This window comes from Lonchura striata, chromosome 2, assembly GCF_046129695.1.
Source record: "Lonchura striata isolate bLonStr1 chromosome 2, bLonStr1.mat, whole genome shotgun sequence".
NCBI lineage: Eukaryota > Metazoa > Chordata > Aves > Passeriformes > Estrildidae > Lonchura > Lonchura striata.
In genome coordinates this window covers 37010641-37029420 of record NC_134604.1, presented here as the reverse complement: position 1 = coordinate 37029420, position 18780 = coordinate 37010641, and the positions used below count along the sequence as shown (strand labels likewise).

General features: G+C 37.9%; 1 protein-coding gene across 1 annotated transcript; it reads left to right on the top strand.

The window, feature by feature from the left end:
* Positions 1-578: 578 nt before the first annotated feature.
* Positions 579-18489, top strand: RAB38 (RAB38, member RAS oncogene family). The gene is made up of 3 exons (XM_021544950.3): positions 579-798; positions 8405-8685; positions 18237-18489. The coding sequence occupies exons 1-3, from the start codon at positions 594-596 to the stop codon at positions 18387-18389; spliced, it is 639 nt and encodes a 212-aa protein (XP_021400625.3). The 5' UTR covers positions 579-593; the 3' UTR covers positions 18390-18489.
* The last annotated feature ends 291 nt before the right edge of the window (positions 18490-18780 follow it).

Below are 18780 nucleotides of genomic sequence, written 5' to 3'. Positions count from 1 at the left end.
TACACAGATTAGAACCAAATTTCATCCCAAGCTGAAGTCACACTGGTTTAATTTTTGCACTAACGTGCAATTGAAGTGCAATAAAATTTGCACTAAAGTTTAAAAATTGAACCTCTGAAGGGAATTTTCAGGGTTTGTTTTTGCAGTGACTGGCATCTTAAAGGCAGCCGGAAACAAGCATTGGGTGATATATTATTACCAAGGCAGTGATTCAAAATTTACTGTGTGTAAAACTAGTGCACAACAGAAACATTGTCCTTTCAGCAAGGAGACAAACAGAGTACAGGACTGTTGCATGAATTTTCCTGTGAAGTCTTTAGCAGCCAGACTAATCCCAGACACACCTCATGCTGACCTTTACACACATACGCACAAAACTTTCTGGAAGACTTCCTTCCCCCAATCCCTCCTTACTTCATCTCCCAGCAGGGCTGCCTGCGGGACCTGGTGATCCTGCTTCCGTAGGAAGGGAGAGAGCCTCCACCTTCCTTCCCTCCCCAGTCCCTCACCCCCTCTCTTCCCCTCAGGCTGGCAGGATTCCTCGGGCAGAGCATGCAATCAGTTTGCAGGGAGCAGCCGCAGCCACAGGAAAGATGCAGAAGCACAACCAGAAGGAGCACCTCTACAAGCTGCTGGTGATCGGGGACCTGGGAGTGGGCAAAACCAGCATCATCAAGCGCTATGTCCACCAGAACTTCTCCCCCCACTACCGGGCCACCATCGGGGTGGACTTTGCTTTGAAGGTGCTGAACTGGGATGCTGAGACTGTGGTACGGCTGCAGCTCTGGGATATTGCGGGTGAGTACAGAGGAGAACCCTCAGCCCCATATCTATCGAAGAGCAATACAAAATACAGACCCCAAGTCATTTGTACTGATCTGTAAACTGGGAACCTCCACTGCAGTGAGGGAGGTTAGATTGAGGAGAGAAAACTTTAAGGGCAGCTTGACATTTTGGACATTCCCTAAAACCAGCAGACTCCCAAACTAGGGAAGTCAGAGCGTCAGAGTGGAACCTGTGCTAGCTGAATTTTCTCCCCAGCTCTTGCACATATTCAAGGACTTGGGCACCTCCAAATGCCCCTGCTGTTTCCCTGCAGCTGGCAATGTTCAGTTTTGCCTCCTTGGACTAATAGATCTCTGTGACAGGAGGAAGAATAACAAGAATCGTCCTGTTAAATCTTTTTAATTTGATGGAATAGATGAGGCATTCAGTAAGATTGTTAAAATTAATTTTATAGTTTAAAAAATAAAGAAAACTTATTTCTGAGTAAGTTCATCGAAATACCTTCCTTCTTCCTCTCTCTCATACCTGCCCTCCTTCAGTCCAATGAAAGCAACTTCTAACTTGTTTTAGGAAGAGAAATGTTTCTATTTGGCATTCTGGTTGTTAAAAATATAATTACTCATATTTAAATACCCTTGTTCCAACATCAAGCAAAACAAAAGATGATTTATCTCTGAAAGGAGAAAAAGAATAAGATAGTCCAGATATTCCCACATGCTTACATCATTAAAACCTACAGAATCTGACATTGTTGCTGACCGTGTTCAGACATTTTCAGTTTGGATTCAAATTAAACACACAAATTTTTTTGCCACCCCTTTCTGAAAATCAATCATTTTTGTTTCAGTCCACAAAATAAGTTTACCTTGACAGCATATATCCCATGCTGTAAATAATAATTTTTCATTTAGTGAATGCAGGAATCAAATAAGAATAGATAAGAATAGATTACAGCATAAAGGATGGCATTAAAAACTCAATTACATTAAGAAGTTACTTTCATTAAATAGGGAATAAAGGTGAACATATCAGCTGTTAGACAACTGTACCAGCCTGTGGCCTGAGTTGTGAGCCCACTCAGGCTCATTGATCTAGTCTGGAACAGCACCGGGTAAAACTGGTGAAATGAAAAAATTCTTGACATTCTTATTGGTGGAGGGAGTGCTTTTCTGCTGCACTGAGCTGTCTCATGTCTGAGCTCTGAATTTGGCACTGAGGTACTAAAACTTATTCAACGACACTGCTTTATGTAAAGCGTATAAACTCTGCCTTTCCACATGCTAATACAGTCTTGTGGTTTTATGGTTTTAAATACATATACGCTCAGTTTTCTTTATTAAAAGATAGAATAATGGGAAAAATATTATTGGGGAAAAACAGTGGCTAATTGTAACAACAAATACATACACTGCCAGAAAAACATTTCTGCACGAGAAAAAAGCATTTCATAGTAAATTCTGAATGTATCAAGGCCTTAAAGAATGTATTTTGCATGCCTTGTTTCAGAGATTTATTACACTACTAATCATGTGCTGGCGGATCATATGATGTAGCTTTCAGTCAGGCTGCAAAAGCAATTGCACCTAGTTGTAGTGCTGAATGACTAGCATGCTTTCTGAGTTATCACACATGACAGAGAGAATTACAGCACAGTACTAAATTTCATATGAATTGGCCAATTCAAAGCATCATTGTGAAGGTCAAGACAGTGGTCAGTAATAAAAAGAGTTGTTGTCTTGGCTTTAATGACTTCTGCTTAAGGAGCTTTAGCTGTTGCTGGCTGTATATAGAGAGCAAGTTCTGCAAGCAGCATGCTGAACTTAGATGATCATGGTGCAGTCATAAAAGTTATCATGCAAAAGACATCTGGCTGGTGAGAAAAAAAGAGGTTCAAAAACAAAAGAGAAGTAAAACTGATTGGAAATATGGAGAGAATGGAATTGGTTTCTCCTGGCTGTGGATGGTCATGTAACATCATTTGCAAAATAAAAATGGGCAATGAGAAGAGGGAGGAAAATAAAATCTCTGGTCTAAGAACATATTTTCTCTTTTAATGGACTCTCTGTTATTTGGTCAGGTTTATCTTTTGGGATAAGGAAATAAACTTTCAGTCTCTGACCAAGCTGAAGGATGTTGGCTTAGCATGCAGGACACCTTGAATTGAAGCAAATTCTGCAAATACATAGACAATATTTCATATCAGTAATTATATATGAATACATACTTTTATATGTATGTATATATATATATATATATATATATAAGGGATTATTTAAACTGTTATATCTTCTCCCCTCTCCATTATACAGGCATTGAACCCAGTACCAAGCCTATGTGTATTCCTCCTTGCTTTTCATGGGTAGTAACTTGTTTAACAATCTAGAAGTAATTTTCTTTAAAATATTGTAAATAAAACTAGTGTCAAGATTAGCTACATTATTAGTAGAGTTTCTGTACATAGTGACTTCATTTGAGGAGTGACACATTCCAGCTGTGGTAGGACGAAGCAGTTTGGCCTGGTTTACCCTTACCATACATAAGAAGGAAAAGTAAATTTGTTTCATCTGGTGCCATCTAATTAAATGTATTTAATATTTGTGTAACATAATTTTTGGTATTTTGCAAACAAAACTATAACATCATGTAACAGCTAAATACTGAAATTCTGTTTATTTAAATGAGAGAGAAATTCCAAAAAACAAGGATAAATAAGTATTGCAAAAATTAATTCAGGGATAATGTAGTCTCTGCATCACACATTGTTACTTTAAGACAGTGATTTTAACACATACTATATTCCTGAAACTGTGGGTGTTAGGCAGGAATAGTAGGATTAACCTTAATGCTATATGATGTTATGGTGTTTATAACAATGTGCTGTCATTAAAATCTATGAACTTATGTCTGATCAGTGAAGTGCCTAAGTTTGCGGAGACTGAATGTTTAGTATTGAATGTGAGAGGATATATACATGATAAAATTTTCCTTTTCTTTAATTTCTTCACAACAATTCCATTTTGTTTCATCTTATGTCACAAATTATTAGTTTTGGTGTTCCTGTTAAAGTGTGCCATCATCTCTACTGCTGTGTCATGCAACATTAAATCTTGCTCCTCAGTCAATTTCTGTCTTTATTTCTTTATCTTTTCTGCTGCCTTTGTGTGCATATCCTTTAAAGTCATTAACAAATTCTTAGAAGAAAAGCTTTAAAGAAACTCTGAATCATATTTTGCACAATGTTACTGTGGATGGGGCTGGCCCTACAGATGCAGGCTGTCACGCCGCTTTTGAAAAAAACAGCTGTTCTAGACAGCAGATCTGGGTGTATTTGCTACACCCTTCTCTGCAAGGCTGCTCTCTGTGCTACTGTCTGTGTTTTGTGCCCAAACAATCCAGAGATTTCTCTGAAGACCAGCTTTAGCCATAGATTTACTGCGGGGAGGAGCTTTGAACATCAGAGAGCAGAGAGCAGCAGATCAGAGCCTGCTCCCTGTTCCTTTCCCACAGCCATCTCAGTATCCTCTTTATCACTTCTTCTGCATGTGCGTGGGCTGGGTTATTCGTTGCTACTAAAAAGATATTGGTTTGTGTTTAAAAGTCTGGTTCTCATCTCATAAACAGTTGGACCAATGCTTGGGGGAAAGGACAGTTCCATTTCCTTTCCCAGTCACTTTCACCATCAGAAGCAGCAGTCTTCCCACAGACACGGACAAATATCTCTGCAGTTATAAAGTTTTAGGATTGTTATGCTGCAGAGGGAGTAAGTGGAAACCTGTTCGCTAATGCCAGGCACAGCACGTCCTCAGCATTTTAGGTTTTCAGCAGCAGCTAAGCTGGCAGCACATATGCATAAATAAGATAGTCATGGTGATTTCTAGGCTAAGTTACCTTGAAATTACTGTTCTGCAAACATAAATAAATCTCTTGCTGTGAGGGTTTTATTTCAGTAGAGATTGGTGCTGGAATCTGTGGGCCAGATCCTGCTGACAGCCTGCTTTTCCTCATTCTGGGCTGCTGAACATCCGCTCAAGGGTCGCTTAAACTTCAGTCCATAAAGACAATTATTTGAAGTCAAGTGTGAATATTCTGAAAGATATTTTGAGGTGATATGTAAAAGATATTTAAATTTTCTCCACAGTTTCCAGCTTCTCAGTGTTGGCTAAAGGCTTTCTGTAAAGCAAGGTGGCCCCCAAAAGCCTTGTCTCTTAGGTCAGTGGCAAGAAGTAAAATGCATCATAAAACTCAGCACTGGGCAATTTCAATCAATTTTTAATTTAAATTTTTGTGCCACATTTCAGATGCTGTAGTCAAGATTGTGGAAAATATCTGAATTTCAGCACTTTTTAGTTATTTTTTATATCTTTATTAGAGATGGCAGTTGTTAGTAAAAATTGCAGATTACTATAGAAATTTATTTGGGATAAATTTTTATAAGCTAGGAAAGTCCAGCTGCTTGTTGCTTCAAACCCATGAACTGATTGCTCTGCTTGCTGCAGAGGTGCCACTGAGATTAGGATAAATGTGCAGGCAGCTGCCCTTCAGACAGGGAGTGCTTCCCTTTAGTAGAAATCTTGCTGCTTTATCACCTTGATCTCACTAGGTTCGCTTCCAAGTAGAGTAAGATTCATCTGAATTAACAACCAGGCATTTCTTTTCAGTCTCCAAATACAAAGGGATCCTAACGTTCAGTACTCCCGATTAATTATTTTAATCTAATTTAATGCTGATAATCCCAGCATAAAGCATGATCTCAGTGGGCAAAGGCCGTTGGAATTGCAGGATTTGATGGCAAATGCCAGTGGTCTTGTAAGGGATGCAGTAAAGTACTATGGACCAGATCAAATATTTCCCAAGCTTCTGACCCTTCCAGTGAAAAACAAAACCAATCTTCCCCAGTCGGTGTTGCAGTAAAGCAGATTCTAATGTTCAAGGCTGCCTGAGAGACACCACTGAATACCTAATTGTTGATCTATTTTCTAGCCTAATTCCTGCCTAAGACATTGTGTTTCTGAAAACCTAAGGCCGGATTTTGACATCTTTAATGCATCAAGCAGTGCCTATTATTACGAGCAATTCTGCTAAACAAAAAGGTTTCAGGAGCCTAATCTATTAATATTGGATTTTGTCCACGTAAGCGAGAATCTGTGGAAAAAAGCGTACTTCTGCATCCTTAGACATATTATTTAGTTCTCCAAGCTCAATGCAAATACTAGAGATCACTTTTTCCACAATTTAAATTAAATAAAAGTCATTATGCAAAGGTCATAGAACTAAAACTCTGATTTATAAAGGACCTCTTTTTCCATTCAAAAAGGCCTGATGCCTTTCTGTCAAATATATTGATACATTAATTATAACTGATGGAGAAAAAGACCACTTCAAAAACAGTTTAGACAGTTAATTATGCAACTTCATTCTTTCTCTTTCTTTGAAGTGGTTGGTGATGTAAATTGGTTATCCCCGTCTTCCTGCAAAATGCTGCATTTACAAACATACTGGCTTTCCTGTGCAGTGAAAATCCTGTGTATCTGAAAAAGCAGCTGGAAGCTAAAAGAAGAAGCAGTGTCATACAATTTGCCAGAAATTTGTAGGCCACTACCAGGCAGAAGATCACAACTTAGGAGTCTTTTATTCATTGAGTAACTTCCTTCATGGTGAATTATTTCATACTGCAAATGAATAATTTAGTTGATGTTCTGTGACACTGTGCCCCACCTATCTCAACAATCTGTGTCCTAATAAATATGTGTGAGGCCTGAGTTGAAGTACTCTTATATCACCCACAGTGTAAGCATCTCAAGAGCTTTGTATGAGAAGGATAAACTATCAGTGAAATACAATATCCATCAAAAACTATTTGAATATGTTGCTGATTACCTCACTGCCATGTTTCTAATCAGACCTTGGATTTTGGTGAAAGTCACCTTCTTGCAGATGAAAAAAGAATTTCTCAACAAAGAGATTATTGAATAGCACATGACTTAGCCATTCATCTGATTAGCCCACTGATAGGAATCATAAGACATTTGAATAAAAATATGGAAGAAAGAAATTTTGAATATGACCTCTTCTTTCTCACAAATAATCTATTTCTATCTTGCTTTATCAATAAGACACTGTGTTTCTTTAAGATAAAAAAAAATTACATTAATTTGGAGAAGACAGACTTCCTCTTTGGTTTCTGTATCATGTGAATAACTGTCTCCTTGCTGCCACAATGCTTAAAACCAAAGATAAACATCACAAACTGATGGTGTTGACCCCCTAAGTGGGTTCAGTGCTATTTCCATTAAGTGCAAGTGCATGGTCTAGAAGCCCAGCAATCGGTACTTTTCCTTTCTCAACCCTCCCTTATATTTGACAGCAAAATTTCCATCAGACAAATTCTCCACAGATAACCTTCCTGGGGTCAGAGGCAGATTGCCAATCTTCTTGTCTTCCTAACGTACTCACAACTACTCACACTGAGAAAATAAAGCTAGAAACAAGTTTGCATTCAATGCTTCTATTTCCATAGCACTTTTTCCCAGGTATAGAAGCATGTACAGGAGTTGTCTTGCTTAAAAACTGCTATTGTTATGAAATATTTCAGGAGCTTATAATTCTTCTTTGGATCACAGATCTGCTGCAGACATTAGCAGAAAATCTATTTTTTATTTCCAAGAAAAGTTCTGTGTAAATTATTTTTTCAGAGTTCCCATGAAAGCAGCAGATATATTAACAAATCCACAGCTGATCAACATACCATATCCTGATGTCATGTGTTAATTTGTTCATACTTTTAGTCATATAAAATGATAGATATTTACAAACGTCCCTGTTTGAATATACTGATGTACTGTTAACTCCCAAAAAATTCTCTCCTTTCCCAGAAAGCACTTTGAATTTCAGCAAATAAAACTGCGACACTTCTGAACAGATCTATTATGAAACTCTCAGATCTTTTCACTGAAGCAATGCAGCTTTTCATTTTGCTACTGCTTCTCTATTTCTTAGACCATGTTTGTATGCCTTTAAATTCATCTTCCTCACCTCTGTGTTTTAAAAATAAATTTGTAAATACTCTGATGTCTGGTATGGCTCCAGAGTTATATTATGATACTGCTGGTTATTATAATTTGCATGAGAATATGCAGGATCCTCTTTCATGCGTGAGGAGTTCAGTTGTGTTGGATGTTTTAGACAAAATACCATAGTACCAAGGAGTTTTCAATCTGGTACCAATCTGGTATTTTTTGTGACTCTTTTTGAAAGTCCTGTAATGTACCCAAAGACTTGGTACTCTCCACAGACTGAGAAATTTGGCAGCCTAATAAGACCATACACTTATTATTCACTTATTGCACTTATTATTCACTTATAATGAACTTCATTAAATTTCCTTGGCTATTGGTTTGAAAATTCCTTTTTCATGCAATACTCTCCTGCATTTTCATACAAATTATTCCAGCATGGTACTTATTTAGGCAAAGAGTAGTTTCCCAGGGATTTATAAAATTAAGTCCTGCCTTCAGTAATGTTATCTTAGAAAACCTGCAATGTGAAATACTGATCTAAACTGGAAGCACTGATTTTTACAAGGCAATGCTTTTTTCCCCTCCTACTTTCTTCATTACAGGACAGGAAAGATTTGGAAACATGACCAGGGTGTATTACAGAGAGGCCATGGGGGCATTTATTGTCTTTGATGTTACAAGACCTGCGACATTTGAAGCAGTGACAAAATGGAAAGAGGATTTGGACTCTAAGTTGGTTCTTCCAAATGGCAAACCTGTGCCAGCAGTCCTATTAGCAAACAAATGTGACCAGGGAATAGATGTTCTTATGAACAATGGCATCAAGATGGATCAATTCTGCAAAGAGAATGGGTTCGTGGGCTGGTTTGAAACGTCAGCCAAGGTAATGTTTCCATTTCTTTTCAAACATTTATAAGGACAGAGAAATCAGCTCCTCTCTAATTTGGTCTAAATGTGCACCTTGAAAAGTTCCTCTCTTGGTGGTATTGATTAAAAGTAGATTTGTAAATATATAGTATGCATTTCTATTTCTTTTAGGTCTTTTATTGTAACATTCTGAAATGCAGCTGCTGTGATATGATAGGCCTGCACTAAAGTATGTACCCGGTCAACAGGGTACTGCACAATAGACTGGGGAGGAGGATGACCTTAGGCAAGGCATAAAAGATACCTCTTGTGAATGATATGAGGATGTTTTTCAACATTCTTAACACTGAATGTTATCTCTAAATATTTATATAACCACTTTGCCTGAGAAATGCAGATTTGAGACAATAGTTTCATTGCCTTAGATTCCAGAATAAAGTCAGTCTATTGTAGTGCTTGTACAATGTTCATTGTTATAAGCGCTCATTCTCAATAGCCTTCTCAAAAAAATCACTTATCTGGGGAGGAAGGAAATATCAATGGTCAAAGTGCTGTATGAGCTGCTCCGAGATTCAATTCTTTGCCTTGGTGCAGATTTCCTGAGTGAATAGTGAGACAAAAATCAGAAGGGGCATCAGATTTTCAAATTACAAAGGCTGAAAGTACATTGGTACTGTAGATCAATTTGAGATGTCTCAGATAATTTCAGTTCATGCAGAATTTGGAGAGCTGGCATGTGAAATATTGATTTGAACACAACAATTCAGTGGATATTGTGCTGGTTGTATCCTCATATTAGGAAAGCTCGTGTCATCATTGACAGCTCTGGGGAACTTTTGGATGTTTGAAATGTAACAGTTTGGTTCTGGTTTAACCTAGATTTCTAGTAGTCTGGAAGCCAAAATGCTACACTTTGGCTTCCAGGCTACTAAATGCATTGTTTAATTCCTTTTAAACACTTTATGTAAGGTACATAAGAACTTTTAGTGTGTCTATTTGTGTTTTACTTTTCTGGTTTTGACACCTTTAAGCATTAATATTTAAAAGATGTTCTACTAGTAATCAGCAGAAGTAACAGCAGGGGAATAGCAGCATATTCCAGACTGCCTTAAGCATTGCATGAACTCTGGGCTGAGATTGCAGCTTTTCAGTACTTAAGGGGGCTTATAAAAAAGATGGGGACAAATGTGTCATGAGAGCCTGTTGTCCTAGGACAAGGGGCAGTGATTTTAAACTAAAAGAAGGTAGATTTACACTAGAGATAAATATTTTTTTCTGACAAGGATGGCAAAACACTGGAACAAGTCTCCCAGGCATGGTGGATGCTCCAACCCTGGAAACATTCAAGGCTAGATTGGATTCTGAGCAACCCAGTCTAGCTGAGGATATCCCTGCTCTGGCAGGCGGGTTATACAAGATGACTTGAAGAGGTCCCTTCCAACCCAAATCATGCTATGATTCTATGATTCTATGTCTTTGTAATTAATGGCTTTACTTCTCTACTGAATGGGTCACAAATCCAGCCACTGTTTTTTAATATGCCATTTATAGGGAGAAATGGTCTAGGTAAGTGTGTGAACTATCTTTCTCCACAACAGGGTACTTCCTATTCCTTCATGTGCAGCACCTGCTCTGTATTTAGGTCTGTGGTTCACCTACTGATTTGTGTTGGGTGAGGCCAAGAGAATCCAGTGTTCCTCTTTATGATAAACTACATTTTACTATGAGAATGGAACCTATACCATGCATTCCATACATCAGTCCCCAGCAAGCACATGTCCACCACTCAAAAAGGACAACCACATTTATTGTGCTAAGAACCATTGCACGTCATGAGAGAAAATGAATATGCAAATTATTTCAAAGATCACAGAGAGGTTTGATGATGATGATGGAGCCAGTCTGGGGCAGAACTATGGAAGTATAAAAGATGTATAGAGAACAACAATTTTTTAAAGTCATAACATAGGAAATTTTTCCAAGTTTCTAAGATGCATAGAATTAAGAATTTCTGCTATTTTAGACCTGGTAAATATCTAGATTCTTCTTATGTTATTTAACTCCAAAACCCAAGCAGTCCCCACACTGACAATGCAATCATGTAAGATCAGGGAAAAAAAAACCCAGCTATGACAAGACTTGCTTTCAAAAACCACTCTGAAGGGAATTATGAGAGTTGAGGGCACACAGCTGTTAGCAGACTATTCTCTGCTTCTATACACCAGAGGCAAGGACCTGTTGTTCTGCAGTCCACACACCTGATTTCCACCCAGAATTGGAGGCTTCTGACTTTAAAATTATGCAGAGAGTCATTCCAGTAAAGATGGTAGAATCACAACATTTAAACTAAATTAGATCAAAAAGTTTCCCCACTTGATCTAAGTTCTAAATGAAACTTTACATTTCCTTTTCTACACAAAAGTTAATATTACTACTATTTTAGAATTCTGTATATTGTAGATACCTGCTATTCTTTCTGCCTAGGGCATCATAAGTAATTGAACTTGGCTCCAAGAAAAAAAAATTAACTCAGGTTGCTACAGAGAATAGGAACTCTTCTGAAGCAGAATAGCATGGACAAAGGAGTCATCATATTGCAGCTATCAGTTTTAGCAGTTCAAATAAGTAATAACTCTCTTTTTGTGGTATCCTGGAATAATTAGATCTCCAGAGGTTTTCTGGAGATGTGCTCAGAAATGTTAAAGCCTTGAGAGCAAACTAAATATGATTTATGCATTTTGGAAAAACAAAGAGGATTACTTATAAAAAGAACATCTTTTGTTCTGGTTACCTTGCAGAAGGTAGCTTGCTATATATGTACCTACTATATTTCAAGCTGTCAATGTTTTAAGCTTTTGTCTGTAGCGCTGGAAGATTACACCAAAAAAAATCACTGTATAGCCTGGTACTATTTTTGTAAGTTAACAGCTCCAATATAAAATATTTGAGCCACCTAATGCAGTCTTATGTATTTTCTTTGCTTTTTACATTAATCTGAAGGAAATAACCCTCTTTCAATCTTTTCTCTACAAAGAGAGAAGGTTTTTTTTGGATAGTTTTCCTTGTGAGAAGGGCCTTATTGGGCAACACCACCTCACAGCACAGTCACAAGTTACACTGTTGTCATATATCCGGTGGTGAGCCTGGTCTCTTTTATATCTGCATATTTACTTCACCCATACTGATTGCAGTCTAAGAGGTACATCCCCAGACAGTGACCAAATAACCCTTAATAGTGAATTCTTTAATAAATTTCATGACCACAACTATTGCAAAAGATTCATTCTTTTAAAGGAAAGAAATTTCTTCTTCCTGTCACACATTTAATTATCCACAACATGGCCAGAGCAGCTGAGAGCTCCAGTCACATTTCCAAGCCTTTAAACTGTTTTCACCACCATGCCTAGTTCAAAGAGGTGAGCTTTTGACTTGGATTAGAAAAGGAGCAATTTCAAGCTTATTATCACTTCACAATGAAAATGGAACTTGTGCAACAAAATAGACAAGTCAGGCAAAAATAAGTGTGCTTGAAAGTACCTAATTCAGAAATAACTTGAAATACCTTTCAACTGGCCATGGTTGTGCTGTTATTATGCCTGAGTTCCTCTTTTCCCTGCTGTAATTCTGCTGTCAGCAATAGAGATAAGATGAAAAGACATTCATGTTTGGTCCAAATTGCCCAGAAAGGCTGGTAGATGTGCTTTTCAGATCCTTACAAAACTAGGTTAATCACACAGCTCCTTGTCTCCTGACCTAGAGACTGATGAGCAGTCTGAGTCTCTGGGCTATTTGGATACATCCTATTTGGACCAGGACAGTGTTATAGTTCTGCCTCTAAGAAATGTAGATAGTAAGATGTCCTTTATTTAGCTTTTGTTTGACAGGCAGTCCAAGGTATGTCACCATAGATTCAGAATTAGTTGTGTTGGAAGAGACCTTAAAAATCACCTGGTTCCAACCCCCTACAGGGCCCAAATGCTGGACCAGCAATTAAAAGTCCTCTTTGCCATTGCTATGTTGCCTTCAGAAAGTCATTCTCTCCTCTGTTCCAGTCTCTCTTTCAAAAAGCAAGGATATTAATTCTTCCTGAATTAATGAATCTTACCAGGGAATTCTGTGAATAATCCAAGCTCTACTAGCCTTGTTTACCCACAGGTTCTTCAGTTCTTTTGACTGAACAATTATTATGACAGATGTAAAAAGCAAGCTGTGCAGTAGATTTGCAGAGGAAGTGGATAAGCAGTTCTGATTTCCATAAAGAAAAACAAGGTTTGGACATGTATTTGAATTAGGTTGACACTCTAAACTAATCTGCTGATCTGGTAACTTAAATCCAAGCAATCCATTTGAGACTGCCAGACCCAGTTAGGGATGTGTGGCTCCCTAGATTGTCTTTTTTATTCACTCAAAAAGCATCTAACCAATCTCACAGTACAGTCTTAAAAAATATTTCAGATTCTGCCATAAAAGTAAAGCTGACACTTAAGGCAGAAAATTTCATTTCAGATGTACAATCACTCTGTGCAGAATCCTCTGCAGAGTTTGTTTCCTGCAATTAAAAGGAGTCAATTCAGATTATCCTATGGGTATTAGAGCTGTCATGTAGCTCTCTGGATCACTTTTATGAAATGCATTATTTAGTGTGGTTCCAAATTTGAAAATTCAGAGAAACACAAAATTGTTGAAATCAGAAAGTCATTAATTGAAATAATTTTGTGACAGGGTATTCAACCAGCTGTAAGAATTCAATCACAGAAATGATCTTGTTTTCAGAGTTGCAGTCACTGCAGTTCACATCCATGAATTTCATGTTCATGCATCCAGATGGCTTTTAACTTGTATGGCTGCATTTTCCTAGAAACACCACTGCAGGAGTACAGCACACCATCTTAATAAGGCTCTGTTCCCAGCAGTTTCCAGGGAGTTCTGCTAAGGGAGCATGTGGAGCCATTCCCTCAGAGTGCTAGCTCAAGAGGAGTGCAGGTTAAAATATCTTTCAGGTAATTTCTTTACTCCTGGATTTTTAGTATGGAAATAAAATGTGGAAGCTACGAGCTTCTAACTAGGCTCCCATCTAATACCTGAATATTTCACAATTTGTAAATGTTTACTTATGGGAAGTCAATTTCCTTCAACTGCAGTAGTAGTCTGAGGTCATGTCTCTAGGCAGCGCTGATTTAGAGCTCCCCAAGCACTCTGTGCCTGCATACACACTGTTCCTCACCCTGGTTTTCAGGGGAAGACTCAGCAGCTTCAGATTCAGTAAGAGGAAAAACTGTCAATGTAAAAAGGGAAAAACATTCTATCAGAAAACAACCAGATAGTCAAATCTAAGATATGTGCATGGTAAAGAAACAAGTTGCTTCATCAGAAAGTGAGACAGGCCCTTAAAACTTGTCAGGGTCTTTATTCTTCTACAAAGAGCTTAGAGCTAGACTGATCTGTGCAAACTTGTTTCAGATATTAAAATTGAATGCCCTAAATGTTAGTGTTCTGCATCTGCAGTATGGATGGACAATAAGGGGGAAGGTAATCCTAAATCAAAAGCAATTGCTGAGCTTGTGTACTTCTTTGAGTCACATTCAATAATGTATTTATTTTCCCTTTAGCTGATTGTTGCTTACAAGACATTATTTTCAATAGCAATCAGTTCAAGGGTTTTAAATAATGCAGCTCTCTTTCCCTGCCCTCGGTTGCTATCCTTTTCATAAAAGTACCCTTTGAAAGGATATATTTTAATAATATTGATCTACAAAGCAAACACTAATTTCATTTATATCCTCCAGTGTTCCTTTATGGAATTCAGAGATTAGTCAGAGTTATTTTCTTTGCCTTGTTTTGTTTGGTAATAGAATAAAGAGTAGCATGCTCTGATTTTCACTTTTCCATTCCTTCTTGATGAAGCCAGGAGAAAGACTGGCACAAGTAGTCAGGTGTTGTCACAGAAGCAGGGTTCAGATCCTTGCTCTGGCAGATTTTGGCAGGTTGATGCAGGATAAATCATTAGGGATGGATTCACAACTCAGCTTTTGCACTGACTGGGATAGTGTATCAGATGCTGGGGCTTACTGAGCCATACAGAAATGGGTTAGGCACCTCAAGGGACAGGGCAAGGCAAGATGTTTGGGAAAGGCTTTTATAAAGGCTAGCATGCCAAATCAGGAATACAAGACTGATAAAGACACCATAATGTGGGTAAGATCCTTTCTGGCTTGCACTAAAAACTCTCTCTTGGGAAAGAGCTTTTCTTGAGAAAGTGTTGCATTCTTACCTTATCATATGAGGATTTCATCCTATGCTATCTCCCACTTTCCAGCTAGCCACCACATGCTGGACCAGAATTCATGTGGCTCTGTGTTTTCTCCTTTTGACAAATGGCCATAGCAGTACTTCCCTATCACAGAAAGCTGCTGGCCAGATAAACACATCAAAGATGCAGTGCTGAGTAATACCAGGGAGAGGGAGAGGGAGAGGAGAATTAACTTCAGCAATCATCACAATTCCTGTGGTGCTCTTTTGTAGGACAAAGCTGTATGGGAGGTGACAGTTATGGCATTTCAACATAGAGACCCACTGAAAGATATTTTTCCACTGTCTCACCTATATTTTTTGAAACATAATTAATTTTATTTTCAGGTATAATTGAGGCAGTTTCCATGTCTCAATACCATCAGTAGGGTGTCTGTGTTTATTCCTCTCTGTCCAATCTTACGCTCTGATTGTTGGTTTCTTTGTGTTTGAATGGATTTTCACTTTCTCTTTTTTCTCTTTCCTCTCCTTGATTTCCTCTCAACACTTCATTGGCCCTAAAATCACCAGGCCTCTGGATGTCTGTGTTTGGATAGAAGATCACCTTCTACTGTCTGTAGCTTTTTCACTGCCTAGCTGAATACAGATTGTTCTTTTGCAAAACACACTACAGGAGGAGAGGGGGAGAAATCAATATTTCATTAGTCAGACCAGAATACAGAAATGTCTGATCTGCAGGTCTAGGATGCCACAGGATTAAGTTTGTAACAAAAGGCAGTAGTAGCATCTGAAAGGAAGTGGTCAAGGCAGGGATCTGGGACAGCAGGGGTTGCTTTGTTGGCATGACCACAGGCTCCTTGCAGCAGGTGACTTAACATACTGCTTCTCATCCATACTGTGTGCCAGTTGTCATCTGAACCATGGAAGCAGGCTGGAGCTAGACACAAACTCAAAACTGGCTGTGCTGTCTGCCAGGGTCACCCTTCCTCTTGCTCCCCTTGTACCCCAGCTGAAATTGTCATCTCCAAGATTAAGGAGATCATATAAATGTTAAAGATGAGAAACTGCCTCTCTAGACTCAGGACAGGACTTTTTATTCCCTCCCTCCCTTCCTCTCTCCCTCCTTTTTTTTTACCCTGTTTGAGTACTGGCTGGAGCATTTTTTTTTCTTCTGCACTTTTGGTTTCATGTCTGGCACATGGATTTCCATCTATCACCAGCAGGGATGAGGGATGTCCACATATTCCCATTTTATGCTATTGTAGGCTTGGTTCCTTTCCCAATGTTGTAAAATGGTAGCCTCTGACAAAGGTGGCTGCTGTTAATACATTTGAACATTAATCAATTTCGGCAGAATCCTAGATAGTTCCTAAGATCATATTGAATAAACACATTCTGCCATTTCACACAGAAGTAGCACATGGGCAAATGAAATGCTCACCAGTCCATCAGTAAAGACAAAAGCCATATTAAATATTTTACATTTCTATTTTTGTGCTTTTAACAATCCTGTTTTGACTTCAGTTTTCTGAGCAGTGCTGAGAGATATTTTTCATTGTCTGAGGTTTTTTTCAAAAAATTTCACAGTGCTCTGAAAAGGCTTCTCAGTGCATACTTGAGGAATTTTCTAGTCAGGTCTGAGAGAGTCATGTGATACAGCAGAATTTTAACATCTCAGTAGAGAGACAATTCCCAGCCCCTATTACTTTCTAGCAGTTACTATGTACATTAATATGTACTTCTCTAAAGTATTGGGGATTTAAATGTTATTCTTTACATACAAAATATTTAAGTTCATGTATGTCATTGAAGAAACCTGTGAAAATCTTGCACTAATTAACATTTTCAGTTTGATCTACAGATTTCAGCCTTTTACTGTGGTGCAAAGGGATGGACAATGGAATTTGTGGAGTTTTGACATTACATTGATTTCAAGGGCATTGGACAAAGTCAGTCTCACAGAATCCATTCTTTCAGCTTTTGATTTTCTTATAAATGTGTCTTCTCTACTGAAACACACACGTTTCTTTCTTTTATAGCTATTTTATGGCCTCAGTACAGCAGGCTCCAAATGCCATCCAGAGGGACCTGGACATGCTTGAGAGTTGGGACTAGATAGCATTTAAATGTCCCTTCCAATCAAAACTATTCTATGACTCAGTGATTCAACTTGAAAATCTGGGTAATTGCAGGCTGCAAATAAAACATTATCTTTAGTGAGCCAAAGTTGTGTGTGCATATACACAAATGTATGCCTATATATTGGTATGCATTTCCATATGGATGCATGTGGCTGTGTGATACTATTTCCTAGAAGACTGAAGCTACAGTGAGGTTTCTATCTCCTGCCTTGTAAAATAAGTAATCAATGCTAATAGTTACACTAGAATAGTGCCTTTTATGCCAGAAAACTTGAATTTTCATTCCAAACATATTGGTGGCTGTTATTTACAAAAAAAAAAAATCTTTACTCAGTACTACAGCTTATTTTCTATGCTGTGTTGAGCTGTGTCTCACTGATCAAGCTGTTTCAGCTTTACTTATTCTACAAACAGGGTAAGTAGAACTTGCTGCTGCAAGTAAAATGTGCAGTTGATATCAGGCACATGTAGGAAAAGATGTGCTTTAGCTTTCATTTTAAACCCCTAGAGTAAGGATTTCTGTCCTACAAATGAAACCAATGGTGATATATTTCTTCTGAATCAGTGCATTGGAGATGCAGTGCATTGCAGTCAGCCTCAACAAGAAATAAGGGAGGACTCAGAATTAGACAGAACCTTTATACTGTTTTGTGAGTAATTTGAGATGGTATCATTTATTCAATGAAACTGATCCATCACAGGTTTCATTGTGAGCATTACATACAGGAATCTTCTTGAAATTGTGGGAGAGGCTTTAAAAAATAAGTGCTATGCATGGCTGTAATTACTGATAGGTAATTAACTATGTGGAATTGAAAAATCATTATTCAAGCAGTGAAATATGGTATTTGGAGCTTTACTTCAGGCACTGGTCTTCAACACCTCTCTGGCATTTGTTTTTTTAGTTTGTTGAAGCAATCAAATCACCAAGAGATTGAGGTAATTTAAAATCAGCTCTGTATACATTTTAAAAGATACATGAATCATAATATATATAAAATGTAACCAACTTCAAAACTCCAGTTTTAACTGGAAATTTAACATAGTCAATTTTTGAAAACTGTTTATTACGGTAAGTAAACTTTTGATGTTACTGAGAGAAAATTTTAATTATGCATGGGAAATATGCAACATGTTTTGATTATTATTGACTAATCAACCTCTCTTTCATTTGCAGGAAAATATAAACATCAATGAAGCTTCCAGATGCTTGGTGAAACACATAATTGCTAGTGAGAGTGATCCAGTTCAGTCGGTTGAACCAGATATTATAAAACCACACTTGAATTCCTCCAAGATTGTCAGTTGTTCAGCTTGCTTTAAATCCTAAGAGACTTCCAGACTATTAGAAGAGCTGAACAACTATGATTCACAATTTATGCTTTATTCAACGAAACAAGCCTGCTCACAATGTCCCTAAGCAGATTGTAATTTTCTCAAAAATATATTTAAATTTTTCTCTTTTTTTTCAGCTACAATTTATTATGAGGTGTCCATTGATAGCAACTATTCAAAACTCTCTATGTCTATTGATCAAGTAAGACTCATGGTGATGGCTGTGTTTTCCTATTTGGGTGTCACCAGTTATATCAAAACCCATTTCTTTGCCATGTGGTTTCTGAAAATTCTTATTTGTGATGGGCTGCAGCAGCACCCTACTTGTCCATTGATTCCCAGGATGTTTTCTCAATACCTTGACCAGGCAAATGTCATCATTGCAC

Bases quoted from the DNA above. Each gene is read 5' to 3' on its own strand.
- RAB38 (XM_021544950.3), top strand. From the start codon at position 594: ATGCAGAAGCACAACCAGAAGGAGCACCTCTACAAGCTGCTGGTGATC. The intron at 799-8,404 runs GTGAGTACAGAG...TCTTCATTACAG, and splicing joins GCAGCTCTGGGATATTGCGG to GACAGGAAAGATTTGGAAAC. The intron at 8,686-18,236 runs GTAATGTTTCCA...TTTCATTTGCAG, and splicing joins GGTTTGAAACGTCAGCCAAG to GAAAATATAAACATCAATGA.